At 43.6% G+C, this 19,707-nt stretch overlaps 1 protein-coding gene and 1 long non-coding RNA gene across 4 annotated transcripts in view; both read right to left on the bottom strand.

The window, feature by feature from the left end:
- LOC120920159 (cathepsin S-like) overlaps positions 1 to 19,707 on the bottom strand; it is a 72,970-nt gene that overhangs the window by 15,255 nt on the left and 38,008 nt on the right. For 2 of the 3 annotated variants that reach the window (XM_040332079.1, XM_040332078.1), the window contains exons 3-6: positions 17,331 to 17,453; positions 11,669 to 11,821; positions 4,089 to 4,310; positions 864 to 1,023 (exon numbers count right to left, since the gene is read on the bottom strand). In XM_040332079.1, coding sequence (XP_040188013.1) covers positions 864 to 1,023; positions 4,089 to 4,310; positions 11,669 to 11,821; positions 17,331 to 17,453 — 658 coding nt within the window. The remainder of the gene's footprint in view (positions 1 to 863; positions 1,024 to 4,088; positions 4,311 to 11,668; positions 11,822 to 17,330; positions 17,454 to 19,707) is intronic. The other variant, XM_040332080.1, reaches the window with a different exon arrangement.
- Positions 18,166 to 19,031, bottom strand: LOC120920160. Its single transcript, XR_005744688.1, has 3 exons — positions 18,822 to 19,031; positions 18,386 to 18,568; positions 18,166 to 18,294 (listed from the first exon to the last, which is right to left on the bottom strand). It is a non-coding gene; the product is annotated as an uncharacterized LOC120920160 (long non-coding RNA).

The raw sequence follows: 19,707 nt of genomic DNA, 5'->3' as shown, positions 1-19,707 counted from the left end.
ATAAAAAATATATTTATAAAACAATAAAAAAAAAAGGGGGTTTGCCACATGGGGCCCTGGAGACCTCATGAGCCCTTTAATAGATATTTATATATATATATATATATATATATATATATATATATATATATATATATATATATAAACGAAATTCAATATAAAAAAAAAAATTATAAAAAAGGGGCATTGCCATCCGGGGCCCTGGGGATCTCCGGGCCCCTGGGGACCCCCGTACCCCTAAGGAAAAAAAATTGGCCCTTTAATAAAAAAAATATTAGAAAAAATATATATTTTTTATAAAGAATAAATAAAAAAAAGAGGGGGTTGCCATCCAGGGCCCTGGGGGCCTTCGGACCCCTGGGGACCTCCGGATCTCTAAAAAAAAAAAATGTCCCTTTAATAAAAAATAAAATAAAAATATATTAAAAAATATATATATATATTTTATAAAATAAAAAAAAAAAAGGGGCCCCTGGGGACCTCCGGACCCCTAAAAAAAGGAAAAGAAAAGGGGGTTGCCATTCGGGCCCCTGCTGGTCGGGGCCCGCTACAACAGGGCCAGTTGTACTGGCTTATCAGCGGCCTTGTTGACAGGACAGCACTCCAAGCCAAATGCTTGGTTCATAGTTGTGGCAGGGTCCTGCAATGTAAAATTGGCAAAAAAAATAAAAAAGTTAAAATAGCTCATTAGCACCTCCTAATTGCTTGCCAGCCCCTGCTAGGCTGCTACACTTCCCTTTAAAAAGTAATCCACCACGGATCACTTGTCTTGGGCAGAGGATGGCAACAATTACCTCCTGCCTGAAAAATCCCCAAGACTGTAGATCTGACTTGTGCACTGGGTATAAATACTTCATACATACCATTTTTGTACAGGTAGAAGGACTGTTGCGAAGAATCTATTAGCACAGATACAGGTCCCACGGTTCCCACTGCATTTTGAAGTAAGAGTTCATTCCCATATGACAACATTTTAAAAGCCCGGCATGTAGCAGCAGTAGGAGCAGAGCGGCAGGTGCCTTCCTGGTGAATGGATAAAAGAAAAAATATTGAGTACAGGATTCATGGTCTGCAGTGTACGAAAACGTATTGCCCATACCAACTAATTAAAGTTGAACTCCAGGCATATATAAAAGACACAATTATTTTAGATCTACCCTCATTAATATAATATTTAATATATTTTTTTAATTAAATGTAGGCAGTAAAAGTACTAGATATGTCGAAATATGTGTTAGTTTTAGTTTCATTTGGTTTCTTTTTAGTTTTTCCAGTCATTCGTTATGATCGAAATTCGTAATTTCAAAAATGTGTATATTCGGAAATTCGAAAATAAGAAAGAAAATATGAAAATCTGGAAATTTGAAATAATAGCGAACTAATATTAACTAACTATTAAATTATAGGTATTGAATTTTTTTTTCAAATTTGGCTGTCAGTGAATATAACGAATACGAATTTGTCCGAAAATTACAAATTATTTTAAATAACGAATGCCACATCTAAACAAGTCGAACGGAACAAATTAATAATAAATAATAATAGTATTAAAAAGTTTTTTATTATTATTGTTATTTATTATTATTAATTTGTTATGTTCCATTAGTTTAGATACAGCATTCGTTATTTTGGATAATTCTTAACTTTGGATAAATTTGTATTCATTACGTTCACTAAGGCCCCATACACACGATAGAATTTATCCGCGAATACGGTCCAGCGGACCGTTTCCGCGGATAAATCCTCTCGTGGATTTCGGCGGATTTTCATGCGATGGTGTGTACACACCATCGCATTGAAATCCGCGCCGAAATCCTCTGGCGATGACGTGTCGCGCCGTCGCCGCGATTATGACGCGGCGACGCTGTCATATAAGGAATTCCACGCATGCGTCAAATCATTACGACGCATGCGGGGGATCCCTTCGGACGGATGGATTCGGTGAGTCTGTACAGACCAGCGGATCCATCCGTTGGGATGGACTCCAGCAGATGGATATGTTGTGCATGTCAGCAAATATCCGATCTGCTGGAATCCATCCCAGGGGGGATTTATCCGCGGAAAAAGATCCGCTGGCGTGTACACACCATAGGATCTATCCGCTGAAACCCATTTGCTGGGATTTATCTGCGGATGGATTCTATGGTGTGTACGGGGCCTAACAGCCAAATTTGAAAGGAAATTTCAATACCTATAATATAATAGTTAGTAAGAGTTAAAGGGGTTGTAAGGCCAATCATCAGCCAGCAATGCACTGCGATGCCGCAGTGAATTATGGGCCGTGACACCCCACTCGAATTTGCCGCGAATGGCCCGTAACGTTCGAAATTCGACGAACGGTCAAACATACGATGTTCGAGTCGAACATGGGCTCGACTCGAACACGAAACTCATCCCTGGCAGCGAGTGAACAAGGAGCTTTGCGGGTTCATTGGTTAGGAAGGGGCATATTTTGAAGATGTTGTGGAGATTGAGCTTTGGACATTGATTGGATGTGGGTCCAAAAGGAGAGTTCAAAGTCCAGGATTACACCTAGCACCCTGGAGTGCAGGGATGGGTTGATAGTTGAGCCATCAATTTTGACAGATAAGGCAGGGGAAGGGGCACATGGGGAGGAAATATTGGTTGGTTTTGGATAGCTTGAGTATGAGGAAGTGGTGTGACATCCAGACTGATATGTCAGTTAGTAAATCAGTGATGCGTGAGGAGACAGATGGAGTGAGTTGAGGGGTAGAAAGAAAGATTTGCATGTCATCAGCATAGAAATGGTATGGGAGGCTATTAATTGACCCAGGGAGGGAGGAAGTGTAGACTAGGAGAGGTCCAAAAACAGAACCATGGGGGACCCCAACAGAGAAAGAAAGAGGAGAAGAGGAAGTAGAGTTGTAAGTGACACTGAAGGTGCAGTGAGATAGGTTGGATTAGAACCAGCGAAAAGTACAGTCACGAAGACCAAAGGAATATCATTTTTTTTTTTGGAGGGTGAGGTCCACCATATCAAAGGCAGCAGAGAGGTCCAGGAGTAGGAGAACAGAATAGTGTCCATTGGCTTTAACCTTCATTCCTCATTCCTGTCACTATGAACACCATCCAGTTACATCAGTCACAATACTGTATGGAGTGCAGCCCAGAACTCAATATAGTGTCAATGTATGTCAATATAGTTAGAGCATAAGACTGAGATTGCTTATTCAGATTAAACCCTAGTATCTCATGCTATATAATCCACTTTTTGGCATACAGTATATCATGAGTGCCAGATTAGAAGGAAAAATATAAGGCTGCCAAAAGGCCCAGATTTCAGGTGGACCCATGGGGAGCATCAATATGTTGGGGTCAACTCATGTACGTGCAACTTGGAATTTGCGAGTATATCCTGTTGCGTTAGGTAGTCCATTCATTCTCAATGGGCTACCAAAGCACCGCAACCCGAATATAAGAGAAAGAGGTTTTATAATCACGGGCTAACCAACTTAGTATTAGCACCACATCGCTTAATTTGTTAGATGAAAAAAGGGGGAGTTTGGGGGATTTTTAAGGTGCAAAATAAATTGAAATGTTATCAACTATAATGTATAAAAGATTTTTTATTTTGAGAAGGAAAATAAAAAATTGTTAAAACATAACAATTGGCAAGTACAGTTTAACAAGATTTTATGAAGACATCACTAAAAAAGTAGACTTCCCAACATGTTTCGCCCATATGTCAGGCTTCTTCAGGGGATGCACTGAAGAAGCCCGACAAATGGGCAAAAGATGTTGGGAAGTCTACTTTTTAGTGCTGTCTGCATAAAATCTTGTTAAACTCTACTTGCCAATTGTTATGTTTTAAAAAAAAAAAAAAAAAATTATTTTGCACCTTAAAAATCCCCAAAATGTCCCCTTTTTTTCAACCCACATATTTTTCACAATGGTTTACATTTGTGCATTCTGGGGTGTTACAACACAAGTGCATTGCAGCATGCAGTCTAGGTAGTTTGGGGGAGCCAAATAAAAACAAATGACACTGCAAAGTGTGTTTTAGCTGATTGTTTTTAGAAACAACTTTCAAAAGATCCTGATAGTATGTCACAACTGTGCTTCATTACCTTTCCTTCATACGGGTATGAGGATTCCAGTGCAAGTCCATGTTCAGTTACGTATTTAATGGCATTTTCTACCCATCCTCCCTTGCATCCATAGTTTCCATAGCTTCCGCTGCAATCCACAAGCTCCTGTTCGCTCAGTGACTGCAACTTTCCTGTCTTCAGCTTCATCTGGCATTCCAGAGCGCCTGTTGCACTGAAAGACCAGCAAGAGGCACATTCTCCCTGTAAATATGTACAATGCTGAGGATCAGATTCATTGTGATTGTACAGTGTTTATAGGGTCACAGAGCACCAACTAAAGCAGGGGTCTTAAACTCAAATTACCTGAGGGGCACAAGACAAGTTTTCATATCCCATGGGGGGGCCGCATGCAAACTTTCAAACTTCAAATACAGTACTGGTGTCAACGAATGCATTATTAACCCCCCCCCAGCACTGGTGTCAGTGGATGCATTATAACCCCCAGCACTGGTGTGAGCGGGCGCATCATTACCCCCAGCACTGGTGTCAGTGGATGCATTATTAACACCAGCACTGGTGTGAGCGGAAGCATTATTACCCCCAGCACTGGTGTCAGTGGATGCATTATTAACACCAGCACTGGTGTCAGCGGATGCATTATTAACCCTGACCACTACACTTCACACCGACCACTACACACTGATCACTACACTGCACACTGACCACTACACTGCAAACTGACCACTACACTGCACACTGACCACTGACCACTACACTGCACAATGACCACTACACACTGTCCACTGACCACTACACACCCCACGATGCCCACTACACTACACACTCACCACTGCACACTGTCCACTACACTGCAAACTGACCACTACACACTGACCACTACACTGCACAATGACCACTACACTGCACAATGACCACTACACACCCCACAATGACCACTACACTACACACTCACCACTGCACACTGTCCACTACACTGCAAACTGACCACTACACTGCACACTGACCACTGCACACTACACTGCACAATGACCACTACACACTGTCCACTACACTGCACACTGACCACTACACACCCCACAATGACCACTGCACACTGACCACTACACTACACGATGACCACTACACTGCACACTGACCACTACACACCCCACTGACCACTACACTACACACTGACCACTCACCATCAGGGCACAGCACATCAGGTCACAGATTTATTGATGTGCAGGCAAAACCTCTTCTGGTCTGAAAGAAGTTTTTAGATTTTTAATGTGTTGATCAAATAACAAGCATACCAACGACTCACATTGAAGCAACATAAAAGTGGCATGTCTCTTTAAAAAAAAAAGTCTGCAGGTACAGAGATTGGGAATCACAATCAAAGGAAAAACACCACTGCTCTTTTTTCTGAGCTGAGATGATGTGTGATGATATCCCTGCCTTCGCTTTGCCCTTATATGTTACATCTGTGGGTGGGGACTTCCTCATAGGTCCCTCTAAGGAAGTCCCCACCTAAGGACAAATTGCATAAGGATGGCGCGAAGGCGGTAACGTCATCCCATCTGCCGGCTCAGTTCGGATGAGAGTCCGATGCACTTTTTTTTATCAGAAATTCCGATTGTGTGTGGGCCCCATCGGACTTTTTTCCGTCTGTTTAGAAATAGAACATGTTTTAATTTTTTTCCGATGGAAAAAAAAAATAGATAGGAAATTCCTTTGTTTCATCAGATTTGGCAACCCGTCAGGATGTATAACGGAAGTGAGGTTTTGTCACCGTCATCTTGCTACACCCCACACTCCTCCATAGGAACATCCATTCGTGAGATGTACTGAGGACGCCTCATGTGGAAGAGAAAGTATATATTTGCTGCTACTGAGAGACCCTGGGCGGGGGTTAATAGCCACAAGCTACTGTGATCTCCTTAAAGCGGGAGTTTACCCATTAATTAAAAAAAAAAAAATTTCCCCTTAGATTCCTGCTCGTTTGGTCTAGGGGAATCGGCTATTTGTTTTAAAATATGAGCATTACTTACCGTTTTCGCGATGCATCTTCTTCCGTCGCTTCCGGGTATGGGTCTTCGGGAGCGGGCGTTCCTTCTTGATTGACAGTCTTCCGAGAGGCTTCTGACGGTCGCATCCATCGCGTCACTCGTAGCCGAAAGAAGCCGAACGTGGGTGCGGCTCTATACTGCGCCTGCGCACCGACGTTCGGCTTCTTTCGGAAAATCGTGACGCGATGGATGCGACCATCGGAAGCCTCTCGGAAGACTGTCAATCAAGAAGGAACGCCCATTCCCGCAGCCTATACCCGGAAGCGACGGAGAGGATGCATCTCGTAAACGGGTAAGTACTGCTCATATTTTAAAACAAATAGCCGATTCCCCTAGACAAAACGAGCAGGAATCTAAGGGGAAAATGTGTTCTCTATGGGTGAACCTCCGCTTTAAACGAGAGATCCATTGAAGTCGGTAAGGAGATTTGATATAAGAAGTGGAGGATTCCTTTCTACAACGTCTTGGCACTTCTTCTTGGGTGTTAATCTGCTTAAAGTCACCGATAACACACTTGCAGAATGGATCGTCATTTTTTCAGTGTTACCTTGGAACATTACCCACTTTTACATTGATCACCAATGTTCACAGTGTTTAATATTACTGAAGGGGTACAACATATGTTTCTATATTGGGTTTACACACATTTCAGACACTTTATTGATTTTTAAACCGAATATTTATTTAAATATTTATTTTTATATATATATATATTTTTTTTTTTTATATTCACGTTTATTGGTGGATTTCATGTGCAATGCAGCGCAGCTAATTTTTTCTATAGGAAATTCCTATTGTCTGTGTGCGACTCCGATGGAGAAAAAAATCCATGCATGCTCAGAATCAAGTCGACGCATGCTTGAAAGCATTGAATCTCATTTTTATCGGCTCGTTGTAATGTTTTACGTTACCGCGTTTTGGACGGTCGGAATTTAGTCTGACAGTGTGTATGCAAGACTGATGGAAGTCAGCTTCATTAGAATTCAGACGGAAAACTCAATCGGAAATTCCAATCGTGTGTACGCGGCTTTATACTGCCTGTTTGGACCTTATTTTTATTCAGAGAGAGTGCCAAGTTTATATTTTTTGTGTTACAATATGGTACTCTCGTCCCGAGAATATGAAAGAGTAAAGGGAGGAGGCTAAGGATGGACTTTAATGGTACCGTATAGCAGGAACGATAATAGTCTCAAAATATGTATAAAAATATACAAATATAATTAAAACCAAACATGATCATCAAGAAACATTGGCTCTATAGACACTTATTGTGACAACTTGTAACAGTACTACCATCTGTGTATTGCTTGCTCTACATGTTTCACGGCTCTGATAGGCTTTCCGAGTACAGCCCTCAGCATCCGGAAGCTTATCCAGGGAACGTACGGGGGTGCGTTCCTTGGATAAGACTGACAGGCGTCTCAGCCAATCAGGTTGACCGGTTCTGGCTACCGGTAACCTGATTAGCTGAATCGTCATCGAGGGCGGGAGAAGACATCGAGGGACGTGGATGGCTGACTCCAGTAAAGGCAAGTGCCGGGCGGGAGGGGAAAGGGGCATTTTAAAAAGGCACAGCGCGACGAAGGGCACAGTGACATCAATGGGCACAGTGGCGACAATAGGCACAGTGGCAACAATGGGCACAGTGGCAACAATGGGCACAGTGGGGACAATTGGCACAGCGGCATGAATGGGCACAGTGGCAACAATTAAAGGGCACAGTGACATCAATGGGCACAGTGGCGACAATGGGCACAGTGGCGACAATTGATGGCACAGTGGCTGTGTTTGATGGCATGGCAGTGGCTGTGTTTGATGGCATGGCACAGTGGCTGCGTTTGATGGCATGGCACAGTGGCTGCGCTTGATGGCATGGCACAGTGACTGCGCTTGATGGCATGGCATAGTGGCTGTGTTTGATGGCATGGCACAGTGGTGCGAATTGATGGCACAGTGGCTGCATTTGATGGCATGGAATAGTGACTGCATTTGATGGCATGGAACCGTGGTGACAATTGATGGCACAGTGGCTGCGTTTGATGGCATGGCACAGTGGTGACAATTGATGGCACAGTGGCTGCATTTGATAGGCACAGTGAGGCTGCAATTTTGTTTTTCGTTTGCGTCCCCCCAAAAATTTTGAGCACCAGCCGCCACTGTGTGCAAGGTTTTATAGAGCGATTATTATAGAACTATGAATTGAGAAAAACATACATTAATTATATAATGCATATCAAATTTCATATATAGTAAGATAAAGGTACATCATATATCTGCTGTGGAGACCTTATAGGTGAATTATCTTTCCAATAAATGCAGCAGTGAAGGCAACCCAATGGAGAATGGCCCGTCCCGGAGGGCTTGGGAGCCTCTCACACAGAGTAGAACACCAAAAAAGGGTCTGATTGAAAAATTAGGAGTTTAATTCGAAAATTGTGTCTAGCCATGATAAATGATTATAATTGATTATTATCATCGATGTGATTAATTATCATGGCTAGACACATTTTTCTAATTAAACTCCTCATTTTTCAATCAGACCCTTTTTTGATGTTCTACTCTGTGAGAGGCTCTCATGCCCTCCGGGACGGGCCATCCTTCTTTGGGCTACCCGCACTGCTGCATTTTTTGGTAAGATGATTCACCCATAGGGTCTCCACAGCAGATAGATGATGTACATTTATCTTACTTTATATGAAATTTGATATGTATTATATAATTAATGTATGTATCTCTCTATTCATAATTATATGATAATCGCTCTATAAGCCTTGCACATGTGTATATGTACTATAAAGCTCCTGAAGAAGCGGTAGACTTCATCCGCGAAACATGTAGAGCAAGCAATACACAGATGGTAGTACTGTTACAAGTTGTCACAATATGTGACTATAGAGCCAATGGCCCGGATTCACAGAGAGCGGGCGCACATTACGCCGCCTTAGCCCAAACCAATGTACGCCACGCCGACGCAGCGCAGAGAGGCAAGCATGGAATTCAGGAAGCCAGTGCTCCCCACGCTGCGTTGACGTAGGTTTCGAAGGCGCAGGCCGGCGTAGGTGGAAGTGGGCTTGACCCATGCAAATGAGGCGTGACCCCATGCAAATGATGGTCCAAACGCCAGACAAGTACGTTTAACGAACTGCGCATGCGTCGTGCCGTGGACGCATCCCCTGCGCATGTTCACAACCACGTCGGAACAACTACCTAAGATACGCAGGATCACTGCCTACGCCATGAACGTATCCTACGCCAAGCCAGACTCACGTCCAACGTAAACTACGCCGGCTTGTATTCCTTGGTGCAGACCTTTGCATGTCTGCTGCTGGGTTACACCTCCTTTATGGGGCTTAACTTTACGCCGGACGTACAACTTACGCGCACCACTCGTAGCCTGCGTCGGGCGCACTTATGTTCATGAATCGCTGTATTTTCCTCATTTGCATATTTGAATGGCTGATCAATGGGAGCGCCACCATGCATCCAGCCTAAATATGCGCCCATGCTACGCCGGCGTAGGCAAGTTACGTCGGCGGGATGAAGCCTATTTTTAGGCATATCTTAGTTTGTGGGTCCGGTGCACAGATACTACGGCGCACATTTCCACTTACGTTGGCGTATCTTGAGATGCGCAAGTGCTTTGTGAATCCGGGACAATATTTCTTGATTATCATGTTTGGTTTTAATTATATTTGTATGTTTTTATTTATATTTTTGCAATAAAAATGTCATTAAAATTTATGAGCACTGCACATTTTTATTTTATTTTGTAATCCTCCACAAACTCAACTAAAAATGTTTTGGCTTGGGTTCCACTTTTGCCAGGTCTTTCCATAATCCCCAATTACAGTTCCAAGACCAGTGGGTCGCGTGTCCTACCTCCTCTCTGATCTTGCCCTGCAGTCTCCAACAGGTTCTTCGGCATTCAACGCTTCTCGGAGTGTTGGATACTTGTGGCCCCCACTGTGCTATCCTTCCTCCAACCGCTATGTCACTATAGTGATGTATAAGTGTCAGAGGAAGGAACTACACAGGAAGACACAAAAATTCAACACATGCTAAAGAGAATTATCGAGGCTATAGGGCAAGAACAGAAGGAAGGTAGGAGACATGGGCCACCATAGCTGGAGTGTGGCTATTAATCTCCTGCCTTAAGGTATAATGTGACATTAGCAGTTCCTAGCTGTTATCATGTCTAATAAATATATACAGTTTGAAAAAGTGTTGGTGGAAGGCACTGGGTTCAAAATTGGTTTAATTTCTCAGTGAGACATCCATGCTGTAAAGCACAACGACTCTCTAACACAAAGCGACCTCAAAGGCTCTGATGAAGGGGCACCCAATAATGCTAGAAACATGTCGGCTTCTTGTCTTTGGAGTTTTATGATGAAATCGATAGTCTTGGACTCCTAAACCCATGGAGTGATGTGTTTGTTTTGCAAACACCTTCCAAAGTAATATCCAACAGTGTATTCAGGGCCTTCTTAAAGCGGGGGTTCCGCGGGATATCATTTTTTTTTTTTTTCATCAATCGTCAGGGCTTACCTGTACTACCGCACTGCCCGGGTGTCCCACTCCTTTAGCCGGCGTAATCGCTGTAATCGTGCAAAGGATCTTTTATATTTTCAGCCGATGGACGTTTCCATTTTACCTGTGGGCACTGTGAAGCCGACAGGGTCTTCTTCCGGGATACGGTGAATGCTGGCCTCCCAGCATTCACTGCTCGACCCCGCGCATGTGCAGTGTTGACGGCAAGCGTCGCCGTCAACACTACAGGGTTGCCATAACAACGGCCGGCGTAACAAGCTCGCGCCCCGTTATCGCGCGATTAGAGCAGAGCGCGTCTCCTGGGGAGTGTCAGGAGATGGATTGACAGGACGGGGGAGAATGGACTTACACGCCCATTCCCCGCGGGGGATTCTGATTGACAGCCCAGGAACAACTGCTAAAAAAGGGGTAAGGAGCGATTAAAAAAAAAATGGTTTGTTTACTGTCAATGCCTAGCAGTTGCATTGACAGAAAGTGTAAAATTAGGGTGAACCACCGCTTTAATAGCACCCTGGGCAAAGTAATGCACTGGGCCCCTACTAGCCTGCCCCAATTTACGCACCTACTCTCAAGAATTAAAGTATAAATAGTTGATTAAACATATGTTTATTAGTACTTTCAATAAAAATCTATTTTAAACAATATTAAAAGCATTCCATAAATCAAAGACTAATCAACACAAAGGGTGCAGTACAGGGAGGTCAGGAGGGCATAATACTGGGATCAGGAGGGCACAGCCGTCTTGGGACAGCTTAGTAAAAAGCTTGACTGGCCCAGCATATCTGGGACAGTTGGCAAGTATGATGTAATGCAAGACAATCATGGGGCCCCCATGCACCTGGGGCCCCTGGGCAATGCCCAGGGGTGCCCATGCATTAAGACAGCCCTGAGTGTCTTCTTAAGAGAGGTACAAGTGACTGGGACCTTACTGTACCCCATGTAGGATTAGGAAGTGGGTGCAACTCTAATCTGAACTAGAAAACTTCTGTAAATGTGACATACCTGGTACTTTACTTCTGTGACACAGTCTTTAGTTCTCCAGTCAATTGAATCCGGAAATACACTATCCAATTTATCTAATCTACTTGTGTAATTCAGCTCTGTGATGTCAGGAGCCCTAATGCCCGTCATTGTGGCCACCACTTCTTCCGATGTCTGGAATGAAAATAAAAGAATAATTACAACAATATCTGAGACCTTTATATTTTCACTTTAACAAAGGCTAGCACACAAGAGTGGTCTTCTCACTTTTATGTATGTTTTAGAGTGCTTTCACCCATTTATAGAGATGTACCAAGATAATATAAAACATGTTCAGTATGTACATACAATGCATACAGACAAATCTCCAGCGCAACGATTGAACAAAATGCCAAAGGCTCAAAACTCAACCAAAGTGTGTCCCAATGTGACCAGAGATGTCAAAGCAGAGCACCAAAATGGCCTGATGATGTCAGAGGAAGCATGGCAATAAGTTTTGGGGTGTTCCTGCCCCTTTCAAAAGGATTTTTGAGAAAGGGGCAGGAATGCCCTGAAACATGTTGCCATGCTCTCTGACGTCATCATGCCATTCTGGTGCCCTGCTCCACCGTAACGATTTTCACACTATCCGCAGCGGCCCTTAAAGATGGGTTTTACTTCCTCTTTGTTTCCCTGCAAAGGTAAAGCATAATGGGCTGCTATGCATCGCATAGCAGCCCATTATGTGTCACTTACCTGAAACTGAAGCCTGCGATGTCACCGCTGTCCCCTCTTCCACGAAGCGTCCATCCTCCTTCTGGGTATCGTGGCTCCGGCGCTGTGATTGGCCGGAGCCGTGATGGCGTCACTCCCGCGCATGCGTGCAGAAGCCACCAGTCACAGCACAATCTCCTTTAGAAATGGCATGCTCGCCGTTTCTAAAGGTTTCAAAGAGCGCGCATGCGCCGTTGTCTACGATGTATGCGCTGTAGACATCGGTGCCCATCTCATTTGTAAATATCTCCTAAACCATGGAAGTTTGGGAGATATTTTGAGCACCTACAGGTAAGCCTTAATCTAGGCTTACCTGTAGGTAAAAGTGGTTGTAACGGGTTTACAACCACTTTAATGTTCCTGGCAAGAAGCTATCTGCATGAGGAAGTTGGCTGGGGAAAGGCTGCCATCTAGTGGAATTGCATTACATGCTGCTTTTTGGATCTCACACACTTTAGGTGCATATTATCTTTGTTTTTAAGAGAGCTAAACTACACTTGGTGGTACTTTCTCTTAACTCTGTCTTTTACATACAGACGTATCAAGGATAGGGCAGTTGGAGAGTTCTTCTCAGGTGCTGTCAATAAGTAGGTGCATTGCATGCAGGCCATACAGGTAGGGTGACCATTCAGGGGCCCCCCCCCCCCCCCCTGTGCATGCCCTCGCGTCAGCCCGAAAAAATATGTTTTTTTGCTTTTATTTTTCCAAAAATTGGCAAAAATAATAAAATAGTAGTCACCAGTTTAGACAGGTGGTATACATTTTCTACATATATATTTTTTATTGCCCCCCCCACTTGTCAGCCTCATTATTTTATTGCCCCCCCCACTTATCAGCCTCATTTTTTATTACCCCCCAGGGCAGGGCCCCACTTTATCAGCCTCATTTTATTTTTTGCCCCCAGCACAGGGCAGCACTGGGTAAAGGCTTTGCTCCTTTCTGCAACCAGTTTGGCAATTGTCTATTAGGGTGGGTATGTGTCCTCATTTCATTCCGTAACACTGTATTGTCCTGGAATGAAGGTGCCCGGGACACAAATGAGAATTATGGGACAATCCCGGGCAATTCGGGACACGTGGGCACCCTACATACAGGTGAATTCACCCCCCTATCACCACTGACCACCGATGCAAGGCCCTAGGCGTGACCACGTGATCTAATCGTCCAATCAGGTGCGCGGGATCCCGGGACTCACGGCGACAGGAGGAGGAATCCCCAGGAGCTGCACAAGTGAGACGCCTGCAAGCCTCATGATTGAGACACAGCGCCATATTTGAACTTCATACTAGTAAGCACAACATTGAAGAGCTCTTGTATCCTGTATAAATAAAACGTTTTTACACTATGCAGAGTCTCTCTCTTATCCTTACATGATTACATGAATCTGAGCTCCACCAGAGATTATCAAGTGACAGGAGAAGGACGGAGGAGAGATCCAGCTGCATTTGAATACTCTGCTGTAAGACAGCCAGCGATCCGTGCCTACTGATATCATCTATCTGGTGAGTGAGGTCCCTTAGGGGATCCCTACGAGTCAAATTCATATAACAGCACAATCATTGCAGAAGTGTTTCGCTACATTGTATTTTGTAGGACTGATGAAAGAACCCTGCGTTTTTGTGCATGCTAACATCTGAGACATCCATCATTGTCCATTAGTGCCATGCACTACAGCTGTTTGCTGGCTATAAAGCCATTCACTACTCATACAGCCCCTGTTCTATTATTGTCGGCCTTAGCCGGCTAGGCTTCCAGCCTTTCCTGCCATCTTTGGAGGCATCAACTATCAAGGCTACAGAGGTACTATAGGTCCCAGCAATCCCTGGACTGCATCGCTCCCCATGCTGCTCCACCGCTCCAGGCAACAACTACTCCTTTAGTGCTGTTGCACCTGTTACAATAGAGAATCATTGCTGGGGACAACCTTGGGCCTTCCTTGATGAACATCCTAACCACGGAATCCCTATTGCCTGCACAGAAGCCTGCAAATGGATAAGTAGCTATTGTGTCACTGTAGTGCTATAGGAAGAACTGTTTATGTTTCATCTAAACACAACTGCTATTGTTTGTAATCTCTGGTGGCCATCAACATACTATCCGGGATATACTTCTTTCCTAAGGATTGTTTGCTAAGCAAGAACTTAAAGGGATATCTACACCCAAATTGCCTATGCTATATTCACTTCACATATGTAACTATTAGTTGTTGCTACACCTCCTATTTACAACGTATACTCTTAAAGTACCTGAGCTATATTGCCTCCCATATGCAACTATTAATTGTTACTACAATTCTTCTTTACTACGAGTACTCTCAAAGTACCTGAGCTATATTGCTTCTCATACGCAACTATTAGTTGTTACTAGATCTCATATTAACTACGTGCTGACATAAGTGGTACTTGTATATGGGCCCATGCCCTAAAGTTGCGGAACATGTTCGCCTAAAACGTTCTATGCTAAGGGTTGACGTATTCTATACCTTCTCCCTTAGTCGCCTAATGCACGACGCTATGTAATACACATAATCACTAGCGTACAATTGTGCATTGCAATTTTTTAGTACATAATATAATTTTAAACGATAAGCTCTGGTCGCATTTTGTAATGCGTCCATGCTTAGTAGCTCAACGCCTTTCTTTATGTGACACAGAGATGATGTATAGATCCCCCAAACTCCTGTTGCGAGGAGTGATGCCTGGGGCCCAATACTGAGTTGTCACAAAGAAGCGCATTGAAATCCTTGCATCCGCAGTTGTGGTTCACTCCTGTTTCCTTAGAGCCGTTACAGTACAGCACCCTGCTGGCCCCTTCCACCAGCCATAATCTGCCTGAGTTGCATAGAGAAGTAATGATTTGATAAATAAAGTGCACTCAGAATGGTCTAGATTGGTTAGTGGGGTACTCCAAGGCTCAATTCTGTTTAATGTATTTATAAATGATATAGAGGTTGTGATAAATGGCTCAATTTCAGTGTTTGCTGATTACACAAAAAAAAGTAGGTCAATAATATCAAAATAATATAGAAACTTTACAAGAGGACCTGAATAAATTAATGGAGTGGGCTACTAAATGGCAAATTAAGTTTAACATTGGAAGATGTAAGGTAAAAATATAGACACAAGTTACTCATTAGGAGGAGAGCTCCTAGGGGATTCCAGGATGGAGAAGGATTTAGGGGTCCTAGTAGAAGACAGACTGAACAATATCATACAGTGTCAAGCTGCAGCTACCAAAGCCAGCAGAATAATAGCATGCATAAAAAAGGGAATTTACTCCAGAGATAAAACTATAATCCTGACACTTTATAACACTGGTTCAGCCGCATCTGGAGTATTCCATCCATTTCTGTTCACCAATCCTCAGAAGGGATGTACTGGAACTGGAGAGAGTCCTGAGAAGGACAACTAAATTAACCACTTAACCCCTGGACCATATTGCTGGTCAAAGACCAGAGCACTTTTTACGATTCGGCACTGCGTCGCTTTAACTGACAATTGCGCGGTCGTGTGACGTGGCTCACAAACAAAATTAGCGTCCTTTTTTTCCCACAAATAGAGCTTTCTTTTGGTGGTATTTGATCACCTCTGCGGTTTTTAGTTTTTGCGCTATAAACAAAAATAGAGCGACAATTTTGAAAAAAAATAATATTTTTTACTTTTTGCTATAATAAATATCCCCCAAAAATATATAAAAAAAACATTTTTTTCCCTCAGTTTAGGCCGATACGTATTCTTCTACATATTTTTCTAAAAAATAAAAAAAAATCGCAACAAACGTTTATTGATTTGTTTGCGCAAAAGTTTTAGCGTTTACAAAATAGGGGGTATTTTTAGGGCATTTTTATTAATATTTTTTTTTTACTAGTAATGGCGGCGATCAGCGATTTTTTTGGGGTACTGCGACATTATGGCGGACACTTCGGACACTTTTCACACATTTTTGGGACCATTGGCATTTTTATAGCGATCAGTGCTATAAAAATGCATTGGATTACTATAAAAATGCCACGGGCAGGGAAGGGGTTAACACTAGGGGGTGGGGAAGGGGTTAAGTATGTTCCCTGGGTGTGTTCTAACTGTAGGGGTGGTGGCCTTACTAGGGGGATTTACTGATCGCTGTTCATACATTGTATGAACAGACGGTCAGGCATTTCTCCCCTGACAGGACTGGGAGCTGTGTGTTTACACACACAGCTCCCGGTCCTCGCCTTGTAACGAGCAATCGCGGGTGCCCGGCCGCGATCGCGCCCGCCGGGCACGGGAGTCAGGGACGAGCGGGGGGCGTGTGCGCCTCCGGCGACGCGCAAGCGCCCCTAGTGGCCGCTTCGAGAGCCGACGTATAGCTACGGGCTCTCGCACAGGGGAGCCGACCTGCCGCCGTATAACTGTGGCGGCTGGTCGGCAAGTAGTTAAAGGAGGATTGGCGGACCTCAATTATGAGCAATGACTACAAGCACTAAATGTATTCTCCCTGGAGAAGAGATGCTTGAGAGGAGATAGGATAGCAATATACAAACATCTCAAGGGTGATCCCAGCGTAAGTATGAAACTTCTCAGTCCCAGGGAGTTTAGGAAGACACAGGGCCACACAATGAGACTGCAAGAGAAGCGGTTTAACCTTAAGCTGTGTAGGGTTTTTTTCACTCTCGGGGCGATACGGATGTGGAACTCTCTTTCACAATTGGTGGTGTCAGCAGAAAGTATGGAAAGTTTTAAAAGACTCTTGGATGAGTATCTTAGTGAAAGCAATACACAGGGATATAAGAAATTATTTTCTACACACACAAACACAGGTTGAACTGGGTGGACGTCTTTATTCAACCTTACCAACTATATAACTATGATTTCACTGGAAAATGGAAAGATTTTTCTAAATGTTATTTTCATTTGAAATGCTGAAAAGCACAACATTTGGAAACACATATTACCATGTCTGCTAGATGGTTCATTCCAACCTCAAAAGTGTGAAGCCCCAGGCTGTACTCCAGATTGTGGACGGTGACAAATTTCAGATTATCTTCCCAGATCATCCGTCTTCTCATCTCTTCCATCTATGATGTCAGGAAAGGGATATAGATCATAATCTGGATACACATAATACAGATGCAGAGTCATATAGAAATTATGTGTGGTGTATACTATTCACAGGTATGATTTCAGTTTTTGCTGGTAGGAAGCTATTGAAGTCACCAAAACTTAGATGAAGTAGGTGAGTGATAAAAAAAATTGTACCTTCTAAAAATAAAATAGAAGGAGCCTGTATGTAATTTATGTATCTGCTTAAGGCCCCTTTCACACCTGCGGACAGTATGTCTATATTTCATCCATCTGTTTTCAGATGAAATACGGACATACATGTATCCCTATGGGATAGCGGGTGTCACCTGATCTCATCGGTATATAAAGTGGGCGGGGGGAGGGTTGGTTGGGACTTTAAATGAGGTAATGGGTCAATTACCTCCATCCCTAATTAGGTATAGAAAAGAGAAACAAGTGCAGGACTTTAAATGAAGCATGTGCGGGAAACTGTTTACAATAAATGGGGGGAATGAATCAAAGATAATAAATCTGGAATAGGTTTAAATATTTTATTACTTTCACATAATGCACCGTCCATGACTATATTGCACTATTGAAGAAATAGATAAACATATATGTTTCACAGATTAGTTGGGGGACAAGGTACGTGGGCAGTGACCCAAATATATAAATGCAATGAGTACAGCGAGCTGTACTATATTATTGAGACATAAAATGGATATCACATATTAAAATGGAAATTACATCGCATGACACTGCAGTGATAATACATTAATGCATGAGGTATAGAGCTCTACGCGTTTCGCGACTGTTGGTCGCTCATCAGGAGCAGGCATGCATTACATTGGTTATCTGGAACGACATAAGCACATAGCTGGTTAAACGGGGCATCCAACATTTGTGGGGGCTGAGGACTCATCAAAAAGCCCCAGATGGTACTCACCAGGTTGCCGATTGCCGCTGGCACTAGAGTGAAGCTCCGGATGGACCCCAGGATTGGGGTGGTCACTGCCGGGGACTAGGGCTGGAGAATGAGGGGTGCAGGGCCCGTCAGGAGAGCGCACCCAGGTGGCACAGGCATGAGGCATGGTGTATTGAATGCACTGTGGTCGGTAAGGAATGATGGCTGTATTGGAAATAAATGAAGAATGTATTATGTTTGAATGGGATATGGAGATATGATGAAAAGGAAAAGGGGGGAAGGGGGGAGGAAAACAAGCAAAGGAGAAGGAAAAAAGAAAAAAGAAAAGGAAAGAGAGAAAAAAAGGAGAAAAAACAGGGATGGGGAAGAAAGACAAAGAGAAATGGGAATATAAAGATAGTAAAGTGAGGTGAAGGTACTGGGTGTGGTGAGGTATAGGAGAGAGGAAGAGGATCACCTGTGAGTTCCGAGTGTGCTGCATGGAGTGATGACATGTGAAGAGCCAAATGCCTGTACCTGCCATAGGTTACACCCTCTTATAGGGACCACCCCCCCAATGTTACCCGCCCAGAGACACGCATACGAGGGGGAGGAGAAGGGAGGCGTCTGCATTGGTGCGGGGTAACCGCCCAATGATGCGGCGCCGTTTGACTCCTGTAACCCCTCGTGGATGGTATACAAATACACCGCACGGAGACCTAGTTCCGTGTCAGGTGATGGAGGCGTGACATCGACACGCACTGCCCGCCCATCCGTCCGTGCGTCTTCGGAGCACAGGACGGAGAGCGTGTGCAGTGAGTGCTGCTGCCCCCGGATAGGACCACAACCCACAGGGGGCCGGAGATGCCAACACCCTTAGCCAGACAGCGCCAGGGAACCTGTGAACAGATGTGGAATGGCCCAAAATACCCAGCCGTACTCAAAATGTGACAGATACTAATGAAACAGTTGTAAGCACATTGCTGCTAGCACTTAGAAAAACAACAATAATGCAGTACTGGATATTAACACAAAATAGACAAAAATGTAGTCCCGTAAAATACATGCTTCCATCCCTAGTTATGGTATATAAAGCTCGCTGTACTCATTGCATTTATATATTTGGGTCACTGCCCACGTACCTTGTCCCCCAACTAATCTGTGAAACATATATGTTTATCTATTTCTTCAATAGTGCAATATAGTCATGGACGGTGCATTATGTGAAAGTAATAAAATATTTAAACCTATTCCAGATTTATTATCTTTGATTCATTCCCCCCATTTATTGTAAACAGTTTCCCGCACATGCTTCATTTAAAGTCCCGCACTTGTTTCTCTTTTCTATACCTGATCTCATCGGT

This window comes from Rana temporaria, chromosome 13, assembly GCF_905171775.1.
Source record: "Rana temporaria chromosome 13, aRanTem1.1, whole genome shotgun sequence".
Taxonomy (NCBI): Eukaryota; Metazoa; Chordata; class Amphibia; order Anura; family Ranidae; genus Rana; species Rana temporaria.
This window is presented reverse-complemented; position numbering and strand designations above follow the sequence as displayed.